This window comes from Prionailurus bengalensis, chromosome D3 (genome assembly GCF_016509475.1).
Source record: "Prionailurus bengalensis isolate Pbe53 chromosome D3, Fcat_Pben_1.1_paternal_pri, whole genome shotgun sequence".
Taxonomy (NCBI): Eukaryota; Metazoa; Chordata; class Mammalia; order Carnivora; family Felidae; genus Prionailurus; species Prionailurus bengalensis.
In genome coordinates this window covers 92,223,036-92,246,312 of record NC_057356.1, presented here as the reverse complement: position 1 = coordinate 92,246,312, position 23,277 = coordinate 92,223,036, and the positions used below count along the sequence as shown (strand labels likewise).

At 50.0% G+C, this 23,277-nt stretch overlaps 1 protein-coding gene across 1 annotated transcript; it reads right to left on the bottom strand.

The window, feature by feature from the left end:
- Nucleotides 1–815: 815 nt before the first annotated feature.
- On the bottom strand, nucleotides 816–22,240 carry GALR1 (galanin receptor 1). Its single transcript, XM_043559116.1, has 3 exons — nucleotides 21,063–22,240; nucleotides 16,412–16,477; nucleotides 816–8,964 (listed from the first exon to the last, which is right to left on the bottom strand). The coding sequence occupies exons 1-3, from the start codon at nucleotides 21,726–21,728 to the stop codon at nucleotides 8,647–8,649; spliced, it is 1,050 nt and encodes a 349-aa protein (XP_043415051.1). The 5' UTR covers nucleotides 21,729–22,240; the 3' UTR covers nucleotides 816–8,646.
- Between the last annotated feature and the right edge of the window lie 1,037 nt (nucleotides 22,241–23,277).

The window sequence follows — 23,277 nt, the reverse complement described above, 5'->3', positions numbered from 1 at the left end:
TACTTATAAAGTTAGCTCCATTTCCCGTTAACGTGACATAATCTTTGTTTTTAACTTACGGCGATCAACCGTTCAAAATTTCTTCCTATTCCACTTTATATTACACGTTGCCAATTAAATTAATGTTAAAGTCAATAAATGTATTCATAAATAGTATGCATATTATGATCTAATTTTTCTGAGATTCCTTCTCCCTCCCTCCACCCCTTCTTTTCATCCTTTGTTCTTATGTATACTCATTGTATACACTTAGAAGATGTTAATGATGGTTCTTTAGTCTTTATAATTTCTTGTAGTAATCTTGTCTCATTTCTACAAAAACAATAGACATGTATTCTTTTTGAAAACAGAGAAAGGGGGTTGGCGCCTGGGTGGTTCAGTCAACTCTTGATTTCGACTCAGGTCATGATCTCACAGTACATGAGTTCAAGCCTCACATCAGGCTCCATGCTGGCAGCATGGATCCTTCTTGGGATTCTCTCTCTCTCTCTCTCTCTCTCTCCCTCTCTCTCTCTTTCTCTCTGACCCTCCCCCCTCCAAATGAAAAAATAATAATAAACTTAAAAAAAGAGAGAGAAAGGGAAAGAGAAGAAGAGGAAAGAAAGACCAAAGGATGAGGGAAAGAGGGAAGAAAACATTTACCCACATATTTGTCAGTTTTCCAACATGATTCCCCTGTATTCCCCACGGCAGGTCTCCATAAGAATGAAACTAATATAATTCGACAACGTTGTATTATGTTCCTGTACTTATAGAAATGCCTTATAAAACAGTGCAATTACTTTGTGTGAAAATAGCATACTCGTAAGTAAGGATACTTTAAGGAACATAATTTTATTTTCAGTTCAAGAAATTGGTTCAAACCATACATTCACCAGACTTCATGCAGAACACAGAGTGATTTAGGATGTCTACATTTGGTATACATCAATTAACACAATTCTTAATTTTTGGCATTCAGCTTTGTGAGTTTACCGGTATTCATGCTATATTTATAGATGATAAGACACATTTGAGAGAAACAAACTTCAGAGAGTAGTTGTAACAGCATCTGGTGTAGGAAGATCCACGTTCATTATTATTTCTACAGCAGTGTTTAAGCAATCACGTTGGTAAAATAAAAAAAAAAGCAATATTCACATATTTTCTTCGTTATACATACTACTATGTTATCGGGAGATAATTAATTGAAAACCTTGCACAGAGAAGTTACATTTATCTCTTAGAGATAATAATGCTGTTAAAAATCAGCAGCTGCACAGAAAGACATGCATATATTTCATTTCAACATTGAGTTAAAAAATTCACACGTAACAACTGGAATGCAGTATTCACTTCTCTATATTGGGGGAGACAACAAAACTAATGTACAAGTGCTCTTTTCCACCAAGTAATTTTTTTGATGGGAAAAATATGATAATCTCTGAAATCCTTACATGTAAGTTATCCAACTCTCTCACGCTTCGAAAATATGTAAATTTCTGCAGATAGGCTAATATAATAGTTGAACAGATATTTTATGAATCAGATCAATGTAAACAATGAAATCTGATGGACTTAGATCTCACAGAAGGAATTACTTTTTCATAGAACCACTCAAGTTTTGGCTTACAGAGGACCATCCGCTCAGCTTGAATGGTTCTTAACTCTGGCGGTGTACCTGAGGCCTTGAAAAATGCTTGGGCTCCACCTCCAACCCAATCAAATCGGGAAGGAGGTCTGAAAATGGGGTCCCTGGACCCGCAGCATCAATATCACCAAAGAGCCTGTTAGAAATACAAATCTTGGGGCTTTACCCCAAAAGTACTGAATTGGAAATTCTGGAGGTGAGGCCCGGTAATCTGTGTTAACAAACTCTTCAGGTAATTCAGATACTTGGTAAAGGCTGAGAACCATGGTCCTAAGGTGAGCCCAGAGCCTCACGGCCATAAGGTGAGCCCAGAGTGTGATTCGTACCTTCTGCAGAATTCCCCGCTCATTCAAATGTGTTTCCCTTTAGAGACTTGTTCATCCCATTCAGCTTTTCTTTCATACGTGAGAATACCAAAGACAGCATTTCCATCAGCAACCTTAGCCACAGGATCAAACCAAACCCAATGTCCCTTACCTTTTCTGCAATGCACAGCTCTCCTGTGCAGCTATAACTTGAGAAATTACAAGATTCACCAACAAGGTTCAAGAACACTTGGCATTTCTATCCCTCAGTGTCACATCTTCAGTCTTTACGAAATATATGGCCATGAAGCATGGCTCTCAGAAAATCAATATGTGGCAAATAATATTTATGTATCCATTTCTGGTTTGTAAATATTCCCAAAGTATAATCTGATTTAATAACGAGAGGATTATTAAATTTAATTCTTTATCCAGGCTAGCTGGCCCTATGCTGAAAATATCACAAACTAGACGTCTGCTCACTCACTCAGTAAGTATATTCCATCTAAAGTTCCTCATGGGACCTCAGGGCTCTGAGGATAAATAGGACTCATGCGCCTGCCCACGCTCCCCACCTCCCTGTGCGCTGCCTGATCCTGAGCTGCATTATTTCAACACACTTCTTATCTATGTCTACACCCCAGCAACCGGCTCTTTAATGGGAAATTGACATGGTTTCTATTGTTATCAACAGTTTCTCTGAGAGCTAGACTGAAATGTGCCACAATTGCATGTTTACATTGAGTTTTTCTTCCTAAGGAGATGGGAAGGTTTCCACCTCCCCACGTGCTTCTGCTTTCTTGGACTTTTGTGGTTTTCAAATGGAGACTGTTTAACTAGCGGTACCTATGATAGCAGGTTAAATGGCAAGACACCCATTCTGACCCTTTCATTTTGGCTGCTCTGGGCCCCAAGGTGCTCACCTATATTTTGCCTTCACTCCTGACACGTCAGAAAGAGCTCTTTCTGGCCCAGGGATCATAGGCCATTTGCCTGGTCCAATCTCTTGGCAAAGTGGATGCAGGGAGGGGCAGGGTAGGTCGGGACGACTCATCCTGCAGAAGCAGAGGGAGCGTGCCTGGAGACCTGCTGCAGCCACAGCCAGGTGCCCACCTCTTGACTCCCATCTGCTGTGACAGTCACTCACAGGACACGAGCTCTTGTGGGTGTGACATCACCAGAGCCGCACCCCAAAGAGGGCCCTCAGGACAGACGTGCCCATGGGCCTGCTCAACTGCCTTTCGATTCTCTGAAGAAACTGGTCATCTGTGATCCTTACAAAAGGAACTTTTCTCTTAAAGCTTGTGTTTTCGACACTTCACAGTTAAAGGGAGGGATATGGATAGGGTAACCAGGAAAATGTCATGAGCCCGGCCGAACAATGAAGATATGAAAAGTGTTGGACTTGGGTCATTCAGGGATCCCTCAACGATGACAAAATCTGGAGGATCTCAAGCACAGAAATACGATTGACCTTAAGAAAGGAGCAGGGGAGAACGGATAAGGTCACAAGTTGCATAAGTAATACAAACAGTGAGTGGAGGCGTGACCAGAAAAATCCAATACAAACAATGGGTAACGTGTGCCTTGGATTAATTGTTTCTAACTTTCAGCGAAACCTGACATGGAAATCCAAGGGCAGAGGAAGCAGATGCCCTCTGGCTGAACAGCAGAGGACACACCTGGTGCCTGTCCCCCGAGTGCCCACTCTCCTGCCTCTGTGCACGGTCGAAGATCTACACCATCCGGAGTCCCTAAGGAGCAGGGTCTACAACCAACACCCAGGTGATGCTCTGCCATGTTGTGAACATTCAAGACACAGCCGTTACATCCCAAAGGCTCCCATTCCATCACTGGTACCCCACTCCACAAGTGGGCATGTCCCATCACAGCCAAACTTCCTACTTCATCTGCCACATCAACAATGCTGGCAACATGGGCCCCTTGCCACACACACACACACACACACACACACACATCGCTCCAGACAAGATTGGCCCCCACCGCCTTTCCGGTACCTGGAGGCGTGGCTTCCACCGCCTTTCCGGTGCCTGGAGGCGTGGCCTCACCGCCTTTCCGGTGCCTGGAGGTGTGCTTACACTCGCACTGATGCTCGCCACAGCGTAAGATGCTGCCAGTCACTTCCTTTCTTCACCATCCCCTCCCGGGACCACTCCGTTTTACCCACTGGATGGCATGTTACCTTGACTTCCCGGAACAAGCCCACCACAGGAGAAGAAGGAGCTTAACAGATCCACAGTGGTCTTGAGAACAAGCACACAAAAGTAGGTTCCGTTTTAACAGTCAATATTCAATCTTTTGAAGTAAGGCTCCATATATAGTGCGTGGTGGCCCGTAGAAAACCCAGAGTGGACCACAAGGCTCATCCCAGTTTATAGGTCACCTTAATGATCATCACTGCCTGAGAGTAAAGACTCTGAATGGTGGATACCGGTTCCAGTCGATGCAGCTGGTGATCTTTGTTTTGACTTCCCTAATGCTGAAAATCTGGACTGGCACAACGTACCTAGAGATATCCAGAGATCTGTTCCCCAGCAGAAAAGATGAGGTTTTCCACCCCCAAAGTGACATCAAAACCCTTCTCTATGAAATCAGTTCTCCATGCAGTTGTTTAAATAGAGAAAACTCAGCCAAGGTCAGAACAGTCAGAGCGAGTCCAGCTGAGGTCGTCTCCACCGTGTATTCAGAGCTAAGACCTTCCTCCTCACCCCCTAGAAAGGCCCCTCCCGCCGCAGCTGCGCCCAGGACACAACCCGAGTTCTGGCAGAGGGGTGTGCTGAGAGCGAGCTCGGGAGCCAGCGGTGAGCGGTGCTGAGCCCAGCAGAGGTGCAAATGCACCGGCCTGCTAATGTTCCTAAAGATCGCGCCCAATCAAGCAGACGTGCCTGTCCCAGAGGCCCAGCAGGGCAGCCAGAGTGACAAAGGTGACTGTGAGTGAATCTGCCACGCCTGAGACACTAAACACACATCCGACACCCTCCCCAGACATGCTGGCCTTCCGCAGACACAGCCCACACCAAAGACGTGGTCGGTGCGTTCAGTTGTTCCTCAGCCCCAACTTTTCCTCTTCTAAAAGAGAAAGATCAAAGTACATTATAAATTGAAATACAACTGCCATCCTGTCATTTTTTCTTCCTAAGACAATAGGTGGCCATCAGCATTTGGGGCCACCTACTCTTCATATAGATGGCTTTTTTTATAATACACAAGTCAGTGACATCCACTTGACAGACAGCCTAATAGGGAGCGCTTTCTAACAGCCAAGAACAGGATTGCCTTAGGAAGAAAGCCGGTTACAAATTTCAAACGTGGGAGATACCTGCAGTCAGTGTTGATCACAATTTACAAATTTCAGAAGAGAAGGGTCAGGTGGAAGCAGCCACGTTGATATATTTACCCCAATTACAGGACTATGTGGTTTACATACACGCATTTAAAATATCCTTTTAGGCAAAGAAGAGGGGGAAGCTGTACATGGTTTTATTTAACGCAATGCTGCTTCAACGCGGGCGTTTGGGGACCCGCAAGCATCTGTGGAGAGGAAATGAATGTCTCGCTAAGTTATTCTCTCCTGCTCAGAAGAAGCCTGGCCCCGGGTTTCAGCTAACACTCGGGGACTACGACTGCACCGTCTCCACGCATCTGAGGCGCTGAGCAAATGCAATCATCCTCGAGGCCGCAAGTTAAAGTTGACTCACGAGTGACTCACGCGGTTCAGCAAGCGCCTTCTCTGTTCACTGTAACTCATCACATCTGAGTGTAAGGCCGGATTTCACCAGGGTAGATACGAGAGTGAGAAACTCGGGATAGAAGCACATTTCGAGAAAAGCACAAGAGGGTGGGGGCGGAGGAAGAGAAGGAAGTGACTGTTTTACTCCTAAGGTGTGCATTGAACGATTTCATTAAAGGCGAAAATATTTACCTAAAATATTCAGAAAATGGCCTCTGTCCCCACATTGCTGAGGACACACGTGGTCAAAATGCAGACGGCGTCTACTTAAGGTATCTCCTGGGGTCGCGGGGTGAGAAAGTCGTTCCAACCACGTCACTATATTCATCAGTAGGAGACTGAAACCCGTCCCCATCCGTGTGAAGCAGCCAGCATTTCGGCCATTTAAATATTCCAGAGCTAGTGTCCAAATGTGAAACACTAAAAGCCCAGAAAAAAATCACAACCGCCTTCTGGTACCGAGGCAGCCAAATCTAAGGAGACGACATCAATTCTCTTTGAAGTTCACTGAAAAACATGGTTTGCAAGCCGCCCAACTTCAAAGGCAAATGCAGCATTTGTCCGTTAGTCTGGCTGCTGCAAGAAAAAGCGTGTCCTAGGGAGGCCTTCTTTATTTAAAGGAGGAAGCAAAGGTGCTTCTGACTTGGTTGCGTTAATTATATGTTAGAAAAACCGCCACCTAGGAAGCACGCGCTTGGTCAATGCAAGACACTCCGACGCCTCTCCGGGCAACTGAAGTCTGTTCCAGTCCTTCTGGAACTCCTCACGCAGACAGCTTCACAGAGGTTCAGATCTTCGCAGGACCCGAGTCATCATCAGCCTCAAAGTTTCTTATACCAGTGGACCACCTAGGCTCTGAATAAGAGGAATTGACTTAAATGCCGATGGACAGGAAAAATACCCTATCTAACGGGTCCGCATGTACACTCAGCAAATGGGAGGTTTTGCAGGTGCCGGCTACGACTCTGGCGCTATGCTTCTGGCTTCCGTCACGCCAGCCACAAATGGGATGGTCCAAGGGAACACGGGTGGGTACGTAAATACATCTTCCACGTGCTTCTTAGAAAACAGAAACATTAGGTCCCGCATTTCTTCTAATACTTCCGTGTGTGGAGGAATCACAAGAGGAAAACAAAGGAACAGCCAGGGTGCAGGAAGCCTTTGTCGACCATGCAAGTCCAAAGGCAACCAGGAGGCACCTCTTTGTACAGCTGTGGGGGTTCACACACACACACACACACGACCTGTTCTGGCGTCTGCAATGGCGACTTCAAGTTCCACGAAGCACATGAGGTATCACTGTCAGGGTACAATATTTCTGCGGCTGTATTTGAATAAAGTGCAAAGAATTTTCCATGCAAAGGACTTAGGCTGTCCTCTAAAACACTGGCATCACACATACATGCAACTTCTTTCCCTAGCCACCAAACTTGAGGGCTCATGATTTCCCATCCTTTCGAAGAATTTTCTCCTATTCTGGCTAGAGAGTCAGTTCAAGCATTGCAAATGTAAATACCATTTGCTGGAGGAGTGTGATTAGTGACAATGAATTCATCAGCTGGAAAATTTAACATGCAAAGACTTATATCGAGTTTTTTCATCTAAAATTTGATATTTCCTATGGAATCCTGATTTGACACGGGTGTGCATTACACTAAATCCTTTTTCAAAAAGTCTTCCTGATGTTATATTCTCACAAAATATAGCAAAGTCCTGGAGTCTGAAAACTACTGTTCTAAGGTAGAATAATTTAATCTCTTCATCCCGTGTTTTTCATTCCACACGTGAATAAATACGAAATTGTCATGAAAAGTACATTTGAAATTCAGCCTATGATCATTTTCGAGGAAGTAACATTGGGGGTAAATGTGCATTTAACATTACTACGAATTTAATGAAACAAAGCATGTGTTTGTACAACATATATCCCTGGGTATACCTGCTCAGAAGATTCCTTTTCTTCTAATGTTATCTGAATCACGTGTTGCGTATGCTTTCCACATGCAGCATGACTACCATGTGTCTTACTGGATTCTGACTTCTTCCCAGCCCCATAGAAACTATTACCCACATATCATCCTCACTGGCATTTTTTTTTTACTCCCTTTTGGCTCAGTTCCACCCAAGGCACACAAAATACCCTGGGCGATATATTTGTAAAACTTTAATGACCACGTTCCCTCTTGGATCTCACTGGAAGCTTCCACTATTAGAATAGTTGTCCTTGGCATTTTCCCTGATTTTTTTTTTTAGGTAACTCTGCAAAGCCTACATCGCAGAATAGTTTTAAGTGGCCGGGCCAATGTCCGTCACCCTGAGTCACCGCTGTGCTGCTGTGCTGGTCTCCGGAGATGAAGTTAATGGGCCCTCATGACCACAGACAGGTGAAGCTCATCTCCGGAAACCGTGTTCACTATTTACAGTTGGGGGCAAATGAGGCCGGTGCAAATCGACTTGGCAAAGTCTCACCGCCATTTAACAGATGCGCCTCTATATAAATGGCCACAAAAAAAACGAAATCCGGGTCAAACTTTGATCGTGTATCCATGATCATATTTTGAAACACGTACCTCGCAATATTACCTCGTTTCTTAAAATTGAAGAATGAACACATACATGTGTTTTTTCCTAAATAAACTGGCTTCAAAATGTAGATCGCCAGTATTCCTGACCATCTTTATAGGCTGTCCTATGAAGAATTGAACATGTCGATGGAATTCTATTAACCTTTCGTTTCTGTAAAGGTATAAAATACTATGTAGCGTTTCCTTTTGTTTTTGAAATAAAATGTAGAAACAATCTTTACTAGCCCTCGAGATTTCCCAAATGGATCAAAGTATTGTTTTCAAAAACAGAGGAACTAAAATGATGCGACTTGTCATGAGCACAAGAAGTTGCAGGCTTGCTAACTCCTCGTCGTACCGTGCTCTGTCTGAGACTCCACACGAGCTCTAACGCTCTCACACGTGAGTGCAGTTGGTGGACGGCGGGGTATCTATTCGACTTTTATTTTCTTTCGTATCGTTAAGAGGTGACTCATTGCGCATGTGGCACTTGAACACTTGCTTATAGGCCTTCCTAAAATTTTCCGAGAGAAAAGCGTATATGATAGGATTCACCGAGGAATTACTGTAGGCCAGGCAGTGAGCGGCGATTCTGAAGAGGAAGGAGACGGGGGTCAGCGGGAAAACCCCAAACTCGGCCCAGAGATTGATGACATGATGTGGCAGCCAGGAGATCCCAAAAACCACAACCACCACCAGAACCGTCTGCGCGGTCTAGAGAAAGAAGAAGAAAATACAGGAAGTGCGTCAATTACAGCAGGCAAAGAACGTTCCAGAGTTTCAAAACATGCTCTAAGAAAATGTTATGTGTATCACCACGCAATCAAACGGATGCTAACTCTGCCGAACTGTTGCTTCATATAACGGTTCTGTTCAAAACTTGTCCAGGACCTGCCATGGGGTAACTTTACCACATACGTGAGATGCGTGTGGATTACGGGCTGTGTCTTTGGACCGTGGAACTATAAATGTGCAGAGATTGAACACTGACACCTTAAAGCCTGCAGAGCTCTGAAGCCAGCAGCACACGCAGAGACAGGTTCACCAGCGGGCAGCTCGGATGGGCGCTCGAACCCTCTCTGAACGGCTGCCTCAACAGACGGTGTATTTCTTTATTTCTCCTCGTTCACCTTTGGCCAGTGAAAGACCCCAACGCACTGATGCATTCCGGAAAGCCATCTCTGTTTCTGTCTGTGGGCTGATGAGCCCCATTTTTAGCTTGCACCTACCGTAACCCTTCCCTTGCTCTCCATAAATCTGAAAACACCTGGAGGCCGGGGCAGGACACCCACGTGTTTCCTTGGAGATTTGTGCCAAGCAGGTGATGGAAGAAAGCCACACCTGATCGAAGACCTCAGCACAAGAGGAGCCCTCCCTCCTGCTTCCCGTCCGCACCCCGCTTCGTGTGGGAGCCCATCACCTTCCCCGTGGGCGCACACCTAAAGGGCTGGGGTCGAGCCCGAGAACCACTTCTCCTGCATTTCAGGGCAGCTGGTTTGGTACATGTCGGAAAGGCAACAACTAGATAATTAACCTTGTGATTAGCTAGAAACTCTATGTCTACAGCTCCAAACAGAAGATGCTGGTCTCAACGTTTTGGAAACAAAAACCTGACGCAATCAGCTGGCTCCTTCCTTGAAAGGTCTCCCCTCCTGGGAGACCTCCCCTCTTCCCCCCCAGGAACCGAGCAGGGGCCTGACTGCCAGATGGGCACAGCGGCCCCCGGGCAGTGGAGTGTGGCTGACTGTCACTGCCTGACCGCCGGCGGTGGGCACGAAGCGGGGCCTGCCGGGATCACGGCTCCTAGATGAGGACGCTGAGGTGCAGAACGGTCGAGACAGGTGCCTGGCGTTCCAGAGCTGGAGGCCAAGTCAGAGCCCGAAGCTGGGTCAGGTGACCCCAAGCGCGTGCTCCGAACTCTCAGACATGGGGAAAGAAAAGCTTACGAAGTCTGCCTGGTCACCACCAGCCCCGTCTCCAGGGGCTGCCTGTGCAGCCCTTGGGCGGGCGATCAGGGACCCACAGGACAACAGTCGCTCAGCCCTCCAGACAAACCAGGCGAGGACACGTGCCCAGCCCCCACACGCAGCACTGCCAGCTGCTAGGTCACCTCACCAGTAGGTCCACCCCTCGCAGAGGATGTGAGAGATAGGGACTTGGAGCCCCTCGACTGGGGATTAGGAATCTTCTTCCTCAGACTGTGAGTCCGGGCCGCCTGAATTTGTGGAGGGGACACGTGGACACGTGGAAGTCTGCAGCACCCGCCGCCCCACCCCACCCCACCCCACCCCGACGGGAAAAGGCAATGATGCCCCTTCCCCCACCTCCCTGCCGGGGCACCGAGGTGGAGCCCAAGATTCCCTGACGGCACCCCTCTGCCTTCCCTTCTGCACAGAACCAGTCCCGACCGAACGGACGGATAAGGGGAAGGAGGGTTGGGAGGACAGAGGCAGAAGGAAGGTGACAGAACCCAGGGGCGCTCATTAGCACGTCCTCACACAGGACGGGGGCTGGACACGGGGGAGGTGGTTCCGAGACGAGGACATCACTCTCACAGCACAACTGAACCTGCCGCCTCGCGCCCGGTGCCCCCCCCCCCCGCCGGCACTGCCCTGAGGGCTGTGTCCCCACCAGGATGTGCCCTCCACCCACGCCGTGAATTAGCGGCCAGACCAGCCAGGACGGCAGCAGGGAGCCGCCCACTCCGAGGGCAGCAAGTGCCCACGCAGACACGAGCGTCAGAGACACGGGTCAGAAGCCGGGCGTTCTGCGACCAGGTGGAGGCAGGGAGGCAGCAGGAGGGTGGGATTGCAGGGCAAGGCCAGGGCAAACGCAGCATCAGGAGGGGCAGGAGACGACAGCTAAGCTCACCATCACGGGGCTCCGTGGATTGTACACAGAAGCCCGGGACGGACAGTGGCCACGACCTGGCTGTGCAGCCTCGTGAAAACTGAAGTAGCCTCCCGGGGCCTCAACTCCGTGCCCCAGTGACGTGGCTCTGACTGTACCTGGTCCATTCAGACACTTAAAAGAACTCAGGTAAAACCTGACAACAGGTTTTTATAGGGCGGCAGGATTACATATTAAAGCTGCTTCCTGCAGGGCGCACAAAGCAAACAAGAGATTTGCCCACATGTATTAACAGATTGTCTGCCATCGATGCTCTTATCCATTAGCGCATGAGAGGTTCCATCCCCAGATGATTTAATCAAAAACAATCTAGGCGTAATTATACCTACAAATAGAACAGAACACATCGTCTTTTCTTTCTAAGACAATAAGAACATCTCTCTGCTTCCCCAAACAAATACCCTCTGGATATCCCCTTTCGGTGCCTCTTTCAGGAAGTTTCTACTAAGTGCCACGCTTAGGACAGAAATCGACCCGCAGCAGCTTACTGATAGGATCCATAGTGTATCAAAGTCCATAGGGCAAGGGCAATATGAATATGGTATATTTTCTGTTTGCAGTTCATTCAAAATGTACCTTTTTGTTTTGAGTGATTCCACTGGCCTCCTCGGAACCACGGACAAGGCTCTCTGGGAGCTTTGAATATGAGGGGACTGCAATTTAGTAGTTCTTGGGGGAAAAATACTTAGTGGGCACTTACATAAACTCGATCATCCATCTAAGGCTCTTCCCAAAGAACTAAATGGCACGGCCGTCGGCACTGACTGCGGCCAGCTGCACATCCTCGGGCATTTGCTATTTTCTCGCAGCCTCATCAGGCATCTCAGTCCCTCGGACTGATGTTCTCTTAGCTGATGGCGACTCCGCGCCCTGCACGCGGGTTGACTCCAAATCAGCCTTGGCGACGTTTGGGCGAACGCGTCCAGGTTAGTGTAGCTGGGGACAGGAAACGTCCGTCTTCTTCTGTCTCCCTGCGGGTCCCGACCGAGCCGAGGAGACGGCGGCCACAGGACAGGAGTCCACGCGGGCAGAATAGCGACCGACTGCAACCTAAAGAGCTGGTCAGAGTAGCACATGGGACAAGTCCCAAACCTGAGACGGAAGTGCCTCCCTGTGCTGATCACTCCCCAGGACACTGCTTGTTAAAATCCAAACATCTAGGCCTCGTGCCCCACATCGCAGTGCAGGGGTGGGGGCTGTTGGGGACTTACCAGGAATCTGCCTTTCTTTCTAAAAAGCTCAGTGGCATTTGAAAAACCCCTGGTGAATTCCAGAAAAGCCACAGCAAAAGCAAATTATCGTCCCCGTCTCCAATTAAAGGCAAAGTCGCTTCCTCAACACTGACAGCCGCCGAGGCTGAACCATGACTTTTCTCCAGGAAGCCTGGAAAAGGCTCCTTGCTCTCCTAGGTGAGACGTCAGAATGCAATGAGAATGTTCCCGTCTGTGGATAATGAGGCTGATTGTTCTTGATTTCTTACGTGACTTTTTTGCGTTTCTTCTGACACCGCTTGCCTTAGTCCGAGATGGAGTTGAACCCTGTGCCTCTACGGCTTGCCTCATCTGTCCGTGTCGTGCCTAGACTCCCGACACTATCTTCTGACACAGAAAAAGTCCTCCTTTAGAGTTATGTACAAAATCTCCAGATGCTTTACTGTCCTTGAGACTGGGCCCTTGATTAGCGTGCTTTTTTGCTCCTTCTACTGAAAGTATCTGAAAAACATGAATCTCTCTTCCTCCTGTAAGATGTTCTTTTGCAACGTCTTCTAAGGCATCTGTTCTTTCTTCAAAGGACCGTACTCGCAACATGTCTAATGGAGCTTGGCTGGGAAGAAAAAGGTGACCGAAAGAAGAAAATGATGAAAACTTGCCCTAGATCGTATCAATGGCAGCCAAAGAGCTTGCCGGGTTACTTCAGGTGCCGAGGGACCCCAGGTTGTCAGGGGGGTCAGCGCAGCCTCTAGTGCAGTGTCCCCTGCGAAGGACCCCCACTACGACGTCTGTCCCATTCTGAAGTCTTCCAGAGATGATCTGGGAGCCTCGTTTCAGTATCCCATCAGCCTTGCACCAGGAAACCCGTCTTCACGTGTGGCGGGGCTCGGGCAGAGCGTGGAACCAACCGCAGGGCTCTCCTATTCTTTCTAGTATTTTCTGCGGTGGAGATGTCGCCCTATGTATGTTCCTCCAAACGTGAAGGGTAAGTGTTGAGCATGTTCATGGAAGGCCTCTCTGCCCCACGCCCCTCATGCACCTGAAGCGGAGCCCCTGTGTGGGTGGACACGGCGTGGAGGAAGGGAGCCTACCCCCCATGGGGGGAGGGGCCGCGACACGAGGGACGCTGAGCTGAGCGAACTACGAAAACCAGTACCGAGCGGATCCCTGTCCGCCAGCCCCGAGCGTGCACCTGCCCAGCGCCTCCCCGTGCTGAGCCCTGCGGGAGGGAGTGTCCGCCAGGAGTCGACCGGTCTCTGCCTCCGGGAAGGAGCGCCCCACCCCCCCCACCCCCCCCCACCCCCCCCACCCCCCCCACCCCCCCCCCACCCCCCCCACCCCCCGGGCTTCTCTACCAGAACCCTCTCCCCTCGTCCTCCTCCACCTCTCCGCCCTTTGCCCTCTTCTCACCCCGCCCCCAACCCCACCCCGCCTCTTGCTCAGACGCAGGCGTGCGCACCACCCCCAGCACTGCACCTTATTTGTTCTATGCAAACAAGGAGGCGATTAAATGTATCAGAAGAGAACTGACATCTGTTCAGGGCTGGTGAGGGTCAGAGGCTCTGAAAACGGAAGAGAAAATCTGCCCACCTCTCAATGCTACACCTTCTCCTATGGTAGGAATTACATTTACACGTGCATATGTGATAGACACGCGTTTAAATATGTACCCGGCGCATATATACACAGATATATTATATGCTGTGCACATATACAAGATATACACGTGTATATGTACCCACTCACGTACATATGTACACATTTCTGTTATGTATGCATACATAATATATGCACATACATGCACACACACACATACACACTCACATACATAATCTATAAGACATGTAATATATGCGTGCACATGTAATATATAAATGCATGTAACACGTATATTTTATGCACACACAATACACACATACACACATACATACACATGCACATGTGTAATCTATAACACAGTATATGCATATATGCATGCCTATACACGTACACATACATGCACACACACACACACATAAAACTAAACACAACTTTTAAACTAATTGCTAATCAGTATTTTTGGCTATAAAGCAGAAAGTTTTCTAGTGACTTCTTACAGGATCTATTTTCATTCTTTCCACTGTGAGACCGCAGCGATTTCTCTGCAACACTTTGCAAACACAGACACGGACAGTAGCCAAGCCCGCAAACACGTGCGGCCAAAGTTAAGGAAGCGTTTGACTTCCGTCCTTTGCGAAGCGTGAACCTCTTACCCCAGTAAGGAGCGTGCACACGGCCCAGGGGCTTCTCCTCTGTGGAGGTGCCCCAGTCCAGTTCCTCCCAAAGACACTCCCCCGCCTACCCGGCCTCACTCCGCACAGCTAAAAGTATGTCTCTCCCCCTGCAGAGTTGTGACCACAGGCAACCAGGGCCCCTTCCAGCCCCAGGGGCTGGCTCTGGCCCTGGAGGGCGAGGACTCCATGAGGAACTTTCCCAGAGGAAATTACAGTCCTTAATTGCAGTCGATAATCTTCTTGGAGGTGAGTGGCTCAGAGGACAGACTGAGAGGCGGACTCCAACAATGGAAATAGTCCAGCACAACATCACAGAGAACAGAGAAAGGAAAGACCAGCTTTAGGGTTCACTCCATTCACACAACTGAACGGCGGTGGCCGTTTAAAGGGATCCAGGAGCAAAATAAAGCCTACGGACGCATCAGTGGCCGGAAGAGGCAAGACAGCCTCGTTACATATGCTCCATCGTTTACCCTTAGGGGGATATTCGGAAGGCCACACGATCCAACTTGGAATCCAGGCCGAACTTCATGCTTTCTAAGCAGCTCCTACCCCTTCTCGTCATCGAGTCCGAGAGCAGATGTGTTTTGAGCCATATTATAAACAAGGAAAGTCAAGAAGAGCTGTGCTTTATGTAAGTAGAATTTTTAAAAATAAATATAATTATACTGTAAATCCTGCGAGTTCCGTATTATTGGCCATAAAAAAGTAGTTGTGAGGACAAGCAAGGTGCTTTCAGATGTTATGACTAATATTTGCAGGTAAAAAAAATGCCTGGCTATAATCCCCCCCTAACATCTTGTCCAATACTCTTATACTGCTTTCTAAAGTCAAAGATGTGTAAGAGTTAGATTAATCCTGACTTGCGACTTAGTTTTTTCTCAAAATGCGAACTGTAACAAATACCAGGATGTTAAATGCTTTAATATTACTCAGGAGAAGCTTATTTAAATCAGGATTCACCGGAGGAGAAAGACAATTAAAAGTGGGAAAAATTCCCCTTGGGGACCCTTTCATATTTAATTCTCCCCCCACCCCTGCCGGGGAACCAGCATGAGTCAGGACAAGCCAGGGAGGAAGAGAGGACAATACATCTGATCTTGGGGCTTAGGGGACATATTACAACAATACTCTCTGTGGGGCGCCTGGGGGGCTCAGTCGGTTAAGCGTCCAACTTCAGTTCAGGTCATGATCTCACAGTTCATGAGTTCCAGCCCCGCGTCGGGCTCTGTGCTGACAGTTCGGAGCCTGGAGCCTGCTTTGGATTCTGTGTCTCCCTCTCTCTCTCTGCCCCTCCCCGGCTTGTGCTGGCTCTCTCTCTCTCAAAAATAAACATTTTTAAAACTTCTTAAATAATAATAATGTTCCCTGCAAAGACAGTTAAGCCAAAGCCTCTGATATCACATCAGCTATGGTAGATGCACAATAAAATGGTTTTGTATAAATGAAGGATGTCAGCAACTCTACCTTCTTCTGTCCTAATCAACTTAGAACACGCCTCCTAAAGAGGCTCAGAATCCAAAAAACATATGTTTCCTCATCTCTCCAAACCTCCGTCTAAGTTTTAATGCAGCCTCTGGTCACTGTGACCCGGGGGGGAGCTGACTTCCCATTCCTATCCCCACCTAATGGTAAGAGGTTCATTTCAAGGTCTGCACCAAGGATCCTAAATTTCGTAGGCAAATGGGTGGATATTAGGATAATTAGGAATAAAAATGAACTAGGCTCTAACATGCAACATATGCAATATGTATTTGGGAATATTACCTTTTTCTTCGATGCTTCTGACTTCTTTGACATGTTCTTCAACTTTTTATGCAAATGATTGAGGACCTGGAAAACACAGACTGATTAAACCGATTGCCTCCTGCCCACAATTCACCGTCTGATTGGCACTGATAATTCTCGACCTCCTGGCATGGGAATCACACTGCAAAGTCATTCACGTGGAAATTCCCTGAAGGTGGCAAAGTCTCACCGAACGTGAACCGCCAAACACGTCTGTTCCTCTAACATTCAGGAGCATCCAGGGGAAGTTTGTGCTCCTAGCATCTGTTTGCAGACAGCCCTGCGTTGTGTGGCTCTGGGGTTTTGTCCAGAAAAACGCAGATATGCATGGATGCATCCTTACTGGTCTGCCTTTCACCTCAGATTTCCCCGAGCTTCCACGTTGTAACAATCGCTAGGCTCCTATTACATGTCAGACGCAATGCTAAATCCTAGATAAGTGGAAACACTAGAAGTCTCCTTCCAGTGAACCGTCCAATGCAGGAAGCCAGCAAGTGAGCAAATCACGATGATATCAGCAGAGAATTCTTCCGTGCAGGCCATGTTTGCCGCAACTTATTCCTTCTGTTTTCCTGTTGTGGGCTCCTTAAAGCAAATTACCACCCATCCAATCTCCTTATGTTCTTTATTCTAATTCTACCCACCTCGCCATGCTTTTAGAAAACTCACATTTGGGGAATTCAGCTTCTCGGGGGATTTATAGACTACTTAGCAAGGTTTTACAATTAACATCCCTGTCAGAGGATCTCCTGACAGACACTGGCTTCGTTCATTAGAGAAACTATTTTTGTCTCCTCGTGTCGACGTAATAGTCGGGAGAAGTGACGTGAAACGTTTGGGTTATGTGTAGGAATTTGCAGCGTAAGCTTGCTCTCACACACCTGAGCCAAGCCTGCAGATTCATACTTGAGTTCAGTTTTATATCCCATCTGAGTGACATCTAAGGAAAATTAGCCTCTGGATGACTCAGGGCTTGGACTTCTCCATCATTTCCCAGATGAGTCTCTGAGAGAACTAGAAACCACATTCCAGACATTTTCTGGCTTCCCTCTGGCACCTCGGCCTGGAAATAATGCAGTCCATTTGGAACACTGCACAAGCCTGCAGCACTCAGCTGGATGTGGCACTTCTGGAATGATCAGTTATACCCTAAATTAAGAAACTACAGGATTTCTTTACCAACTCCGTGGGCTCCACGCACGTTAAGCAGACATCTTTGGGGTTTGAGCTTCTGACTCCAAATTCGCAGCCCTACTGAGCTACTTCTCTTCCAACAGTGGGGTGTCATCACCTCCAACGTGACAAGTCTTACAGTGACATGCAGGATCGCTTCCGATATGTTGACAGTGGCTGAGTTAACTGTTCTGCCAACAGAACCTGGGGTCCCAGAAACGGAATGTAAGAGAAAAACAGAAGAAGAACTTTTGTGAGACCTTTCCTGGAAAGGACGGGCCTAGTGAGTTTCCTTGCTGGCAGCCTTCCCAGCAAGAGACCACGGGAGGACACTGGTCATGGAGGACGAGGGACAAGAAGAGCGAACAGAGGACAGGCGGCAAAACAAAATCCTCCTGGAGAGGAGGCCGAACAGAAAAGTCAAGGGTTATCTGCTTCCTGATGCTGCCCAAGGGTCTATTGACTCCTTCAGTAAACTCAGTCGGATCACACCTCAGCGACTTCAAGACTCCCGTGGGATGTTGAGTGGTCATGGAGAAAACACTCAAGTATAGTTTTCTTCAGTAGCTGTATTTCCGTCCATGGACCCACACTATGAGCATATATTGGTCTATTATAATGCATATAGTGACATACATTTGATGAGGTCGTCATCAAAGGTATCATGATGGGTCATAATGGCATTTCTTTAAAAGACGATGGCAGCATGGTGGCATCACTCCATTGTTCTATACGCTTAGGAGCGTGTGTAGGAAGGCGCGCGTTCAAACCTGAGCCAAGGTCATCCCGGGCGGCATATGTCTCTGGGGACGTGGCAGAACCCGGCAGGTGGGCATGTGAAGAGTTTGCCCTCGTGTCAGATGGTGGAGGGCCCCAGACAAGAACTCCCTCTAAGGCAAGACGGGGATGGCCACCCCTGTGCAAGAGGGAGGACAGCAGGCACAGTCCAGCCCGGGCCTTCTACGTGTTTCTCGGGGACTGTCCGACACAAACTGTTCTACCAAAGCCATAAGGTTTGGGGAGTAGAAGGCAACACTGGAATGCAACTCCCTTGTTGAGTTGAAAGAAGAAGAAGAAGAAGAAGAAGAAGAAGAAGAAGGGAAAAAAATGTCATTCTTGGCCACTTGTGATTTTTCATGGTGGCCATTGGTCCAGGGCCTTAGAGAAACAGCCAGTCCCGATCCTAACATTCAAGAAGAAGAACCATTAGCTGGACAGTGTTCTCTAACAACGGGGCCAAAGAAAATCAGCTAGAAAGAAACATCCAAGGTCTTGTTTAAACCCTGGAGTGAATCTGCAAATATCAGCTTGAATTTGAGAGAAATTCCCAGTTACGCTTCAAAGCAAATGATTTCCCTATAAAAAAAAAAAAAAAGTATCCCAGTGATTACATATTTGTTGAATTGTTTTAAAGCTCTTTTGAAACTTTGCCCTTTTTTGAACTTTGCTCTTCTTGAAACTTTCCTTTCATAAATAAATAAACTTTCATAAATAAATAAACTTTGCTTTCATAAACTCTCAAACGACCGAAATGTAGCCTAATTTTTCCTAAAAATCTGCCTTGTCATTTCCATTGAGAAGACCTGTGGACTTTGGAGAAATGAAGGAAAAGTCTGCTTCAGCCTACTTTAGGTGATTATGAGCCTATCACTGAATATTCTAAGGACACTTCTAGCCCCGAGCTTCCTCCTGCCAAGGCCCTGCCTCAGGGACCGGTGGCTCTGCATTAAAACCCTTCCTGAACCTTTTACCGGCTTCATAATCTGGGTCAGTTGCCTTCCTCCCCCAAAACCCTTTTCTCAGATAGCTCCCACCCCCACGGTTGTGCAGACTGAGTGAGACAGTGCACACAGTGGATCGCTGTGCTGGTACAACCACCTGCTTTTTTGTTTTGTTTTGGTTTTGTTTTGTTTTGTTTTGTTTGTTTTGTTTTTGTTTTGTTTTGTTTTGGTTGTTTGTTGGGTTTGGGTTTTTTGTGTATTTTTTATGAGGTTTTTTTGTTTGTCTGTTGTTGTGGTTGTTGTTGTTTTTGCATTTACAAAAGAGCTAAGCTACAGCTAGCTTCCAAAAGCTCTATCCTGTCCTATCTCTTCGGTATATCTTTATATGTAACCCTTTGAGGCAGGCCATTCTTCCAGACAATATCCCAGACTATGACCATTCAAGTAGACATGACTCTACCTACAGAATATGGGACAGGAGAAAACAAAGACCAGGGGGCTGTAGTAAACATTTTTGCTGGAATAAAAGAAATTATTGCTCTCTGTCATCTGGTTACTCCTGGCCCTACAGTCACAGCCTTATCAGAAACCGAATCAGAGACACAAGATGAAATAAATCAGACACAAGATGAAAATAAAATGGTAGGAATTTCAAATTTTGGCTACAAAGCTATTTTCCTAGTGGTAATAATACTCCCACAGTACATCAGAGAACTGGAGTTTTTACCCCCACGAATGACTGTCATGTGATTAAGCAGATACTCTTACTCAAACACAAACGAGTTTATCAAAAAAGCTGAAGACTTTTGGTAGGTAAGACCTCTTCAAGTCCCGGTGTGGGTTTGCTGAGCTCCAAGGAGCGGAGGACAGAGGGAGGGGGGAGCTGGGCCACAGAGGGAGGGGGGCGCTGGGCCACAGAGGGAGGGGGGAGCTGGGCCACAGAGGGAGGAAGAGCTGGGCCACCTGCGTAGTAATGCATCTCTTGAGGACAGTTAGGGATTCAGGCCTGAATCACCTAATATTGTCTACACAACCCTTCTAATTGGAAACCCACCCAGTCCTGACTAGGGTCAAGATTCTGTGAAGAAATATTCTCTTAGCACCTGGCTTATAAAGCTTAAACTTGGGGTAAAATAAAATCCGAAACACCGTCTCCAGGAGCAAGGCTTCACAGAGCGGGAAGGGGACCAGGGCCACCACGCAGGGCGTCCCAGCAGAGCGCTGGGGAGGAAACATGGGGCCGCGCTCCTGCTGGGGGCGCTCAGAACCGATCCTCACTCGGGCTGCGGAGATTTCATCCTGGAGACTGGGTCTGAGTGCCTAAAACTGAGCCCGATTCCTCTTCTGAGAGGTGGGCGTTGACCGCTCGGCTGCCCGCTGCAGCAAAGACAAATTCGGGGTCAAGGGCTGCGGTGGCAGGAGGCCGAGGGGAGGCGGGACCTCTGGGAAGTCTCACACTTTGTTCTGCGTCTCCCGGACTCCAAGTAACTTTCTCGCGCACCACCAGACCGGCGAGGGCAAAGTGCATTGGGGACCGTTCTCAACCCGAACCGCCCAAGACAGCGAGGTCCAAGGGGCTCCCAGAGGGGCACGGGGACCCAGGAGCTACTCCCAGGCCAGGGTAGCTGCCCGCCCGCGCCCCGCGCCCCGCGCCCCGCGCCCCGCGCCCCGCGCCCCGCGCCCCGCGCCCCGCGCCCCGCGCCCCGCGCCCCGCGCCCCGCGCCCCGCGCGCGCACCTTGGCGTAGCAGAAGCAAATGAGCAGAAGCGGCAGCAGGTAGCCGAAGACGAAGGTGCACACCACGTAGGCCTTCTTGTGGCGCTGGTTGGGCCACTGCTCCCAGCAGAAGGTCTGGTTGCTGACTTCCCAGTGGAAGAGGCGCTGGTGGTAGGCCACGGGCGAGGCCATGGCGATGGACAGCGCCCAGATGAAGCCCACGCCCAGCAGCGCGTTGCGGGACACCCGCAGGGAGGAGGAGCGCCGGGAGTGCACGATGGCCACGTAGCGGTCCACGGACATCGCGGCCAGCGTGAAGATGCTGACCAGCATGGAGACGGTGAAGAAGTAGTGGATGAACTTGCAGACGAAGGCGCCCAGCACCCAGGAGGGCAGCGCGTAGACCGTGGCCTGGAAGGGGACGCAGAAGAGCAGGTAGGCTAGGTCGGCGATGCTCAGGTTGAGGATGAACAGGTTGGTGGTGCTGCGCGGCCGGCCAGGCTTGCTGCGCGCCAGCACGGTGATCACCAGGCTGTTGCCCAGCACGCCGAGCGCGAAGATCAGGCCGAACAGCACCAGGGTGACGACGTTCTCGACGCCGATGCCGAAGAGCGGCCTGGGCTCCGGGGCTGGGGGCTCGGGGCCGCTCGCGTTCCCGTCGCTGAGGTTCCCGGCTGCCGGCTCCATGGCCCGCGCGGGGCGCCCGGGCGCGCTGGCGACGGCGCCTGCTGGGGAAGAAGGCTCCGAGGACGGCCGGGGGTCCCGGCCCCGAGCACGCAGGGCGCGCGGGTTCCCGAGCCCGAGGCCCCGGCGGCTGCGCCTACTGGGACCGTCTCTGTGCCGGGAGCCCCGCTCTGGACCCTCCCGGACGGGGGTCCCTCTACGCGGCACCCGCCCCCCGCTCCCCGCCCCGAGCCGGGGAGGAGGGACGCGCCAGGGCAGCCGCACCGAGAGACCCCTCCGGCGCCTTACCGGGTCCTGGTTCCTGGCCGGCTGCCTCGTTCCGGGAGCGGCTTCGGGCTGCACCTGTTGCTATGAGCCGCTCCCTTCCCGCGTCGCTCCGAGCACGGCCGGCGCACCGCGCTGTCGGTGGAGACGGCTGCCCGCGCCCCCACGCCGGCGGCGCCGCGTCTCCCCTCCCAGCTTTTGCCGGGATTCCAGGCGATCGACAGGGCGAGCGCTTTCCCGAGGGTTCGCAGGGGAAGACGGGGGGCGGGGGGTGCTCCGGGGCCTCCGTTGTGCACCCGAGACGTAGGAAACACAGCGCCCTGAGACCGCGCCCCTGGGGGCCTCTCCGCTCCCCCCGGAGGTCACAGCGCGCGCAGAGACGGGACGGGTCCTACCGGATGGGTCGCCGCCCACCTCGTCGCCCGGACTGGGGCGCGCGCGCTCGCCTGTGCGAGGTGCGGACCTGCGTGCGGCCCGGGAGGGCGGCAGCTGCGGGGAGCCGCACCCCCGCGGCCCAGGGGAGCCGAGCGGGCTGCCGCGGGGCGGGGAGGCGGCCGGGGCGCAGCCCGCTCCTCTCTCCCCCTCCCGGGGTGGCTGTCAGCGGGAGCGCTCCCGCCCCGGGAATGGGCGCTGCAACCCGAGTTTTGTCACATCCCTACTCCCGCCCCCACCCTTCCCACCGCTAGGGAGGAAACAAGCAGGGGAAAAAGGAAACGCCTCTGAGTTTTCTTTACAAACGTGCCCGGAATTCACGGTGTCGTGTTCCCACCATCCACCTTTAGGTCAGTTTTGCCCTACGTTTCTCATGGGAGTGGCACAAACACAGGCAGCGACGAGACGTGTTTAGGAGGTGGAAAGCGCGCGCCTGGTGTTGCAACCCTCTTGTGAACCGTGGCTACACCAGAAGCTGAGCGAGCTAGTGGTGAGTAAGCATTATCCTTGTGTGTAATCTTGCGGGTTCCCAACTGGAGAGCTGAGCCGAACCCATGTGTTTGCAGCCTTGACAGGATGCGTCTGTATTCACCTCCAAGATGACCCCATGTTTGCAGCGCTCCCCAAATAATGACTGAGTGTCCCTTATGTGCCAGACGCAGCCAGGTCACACAAAGCTGAGCGGGGTGCACCGTATCCTGCGGATGTGAGACAAAGAATCCACAGGGGCCCCGGCAAGGGCCCACGGGTGGGGGAGGCAGGGGAGGGGGTTGGGGGCTCGCCCCATGGCATTTGCCCTTCTGCCTCCCCTGTTCCCTTCTGCCTCATTTCCAGGAAGATTTTGATGCAGTTCATT

What these genes read in the sequence shown, in the direction of transcription:
- GALR1 (XM_043559116.1), bottom strand. Translation starts at nt 21,728, where the DNA reads ATGGAGCCGGCAGCCGGGAACCTCAGCGACGGGAACGCGAGCGGCCCC. An exon ending in TTTGCTTCTGCTACGCCAAG is followed by an intron (nt 16,478 to 21,062) that starts GTGCGCGCGCGG and finishes TGTGTTTTCCAG; the next exon opens with GTCCTCAATCATTTGCATAA. An exon ending in CAGAAGCATCGAAGAAAAAG is followed by an intron (nt 8,965 to 16,411) that starts GTAATATTCCCA and finishes TTCTTTCTCTAG; the next exon opens with ACCGCGCAGACGGTTCTGGT.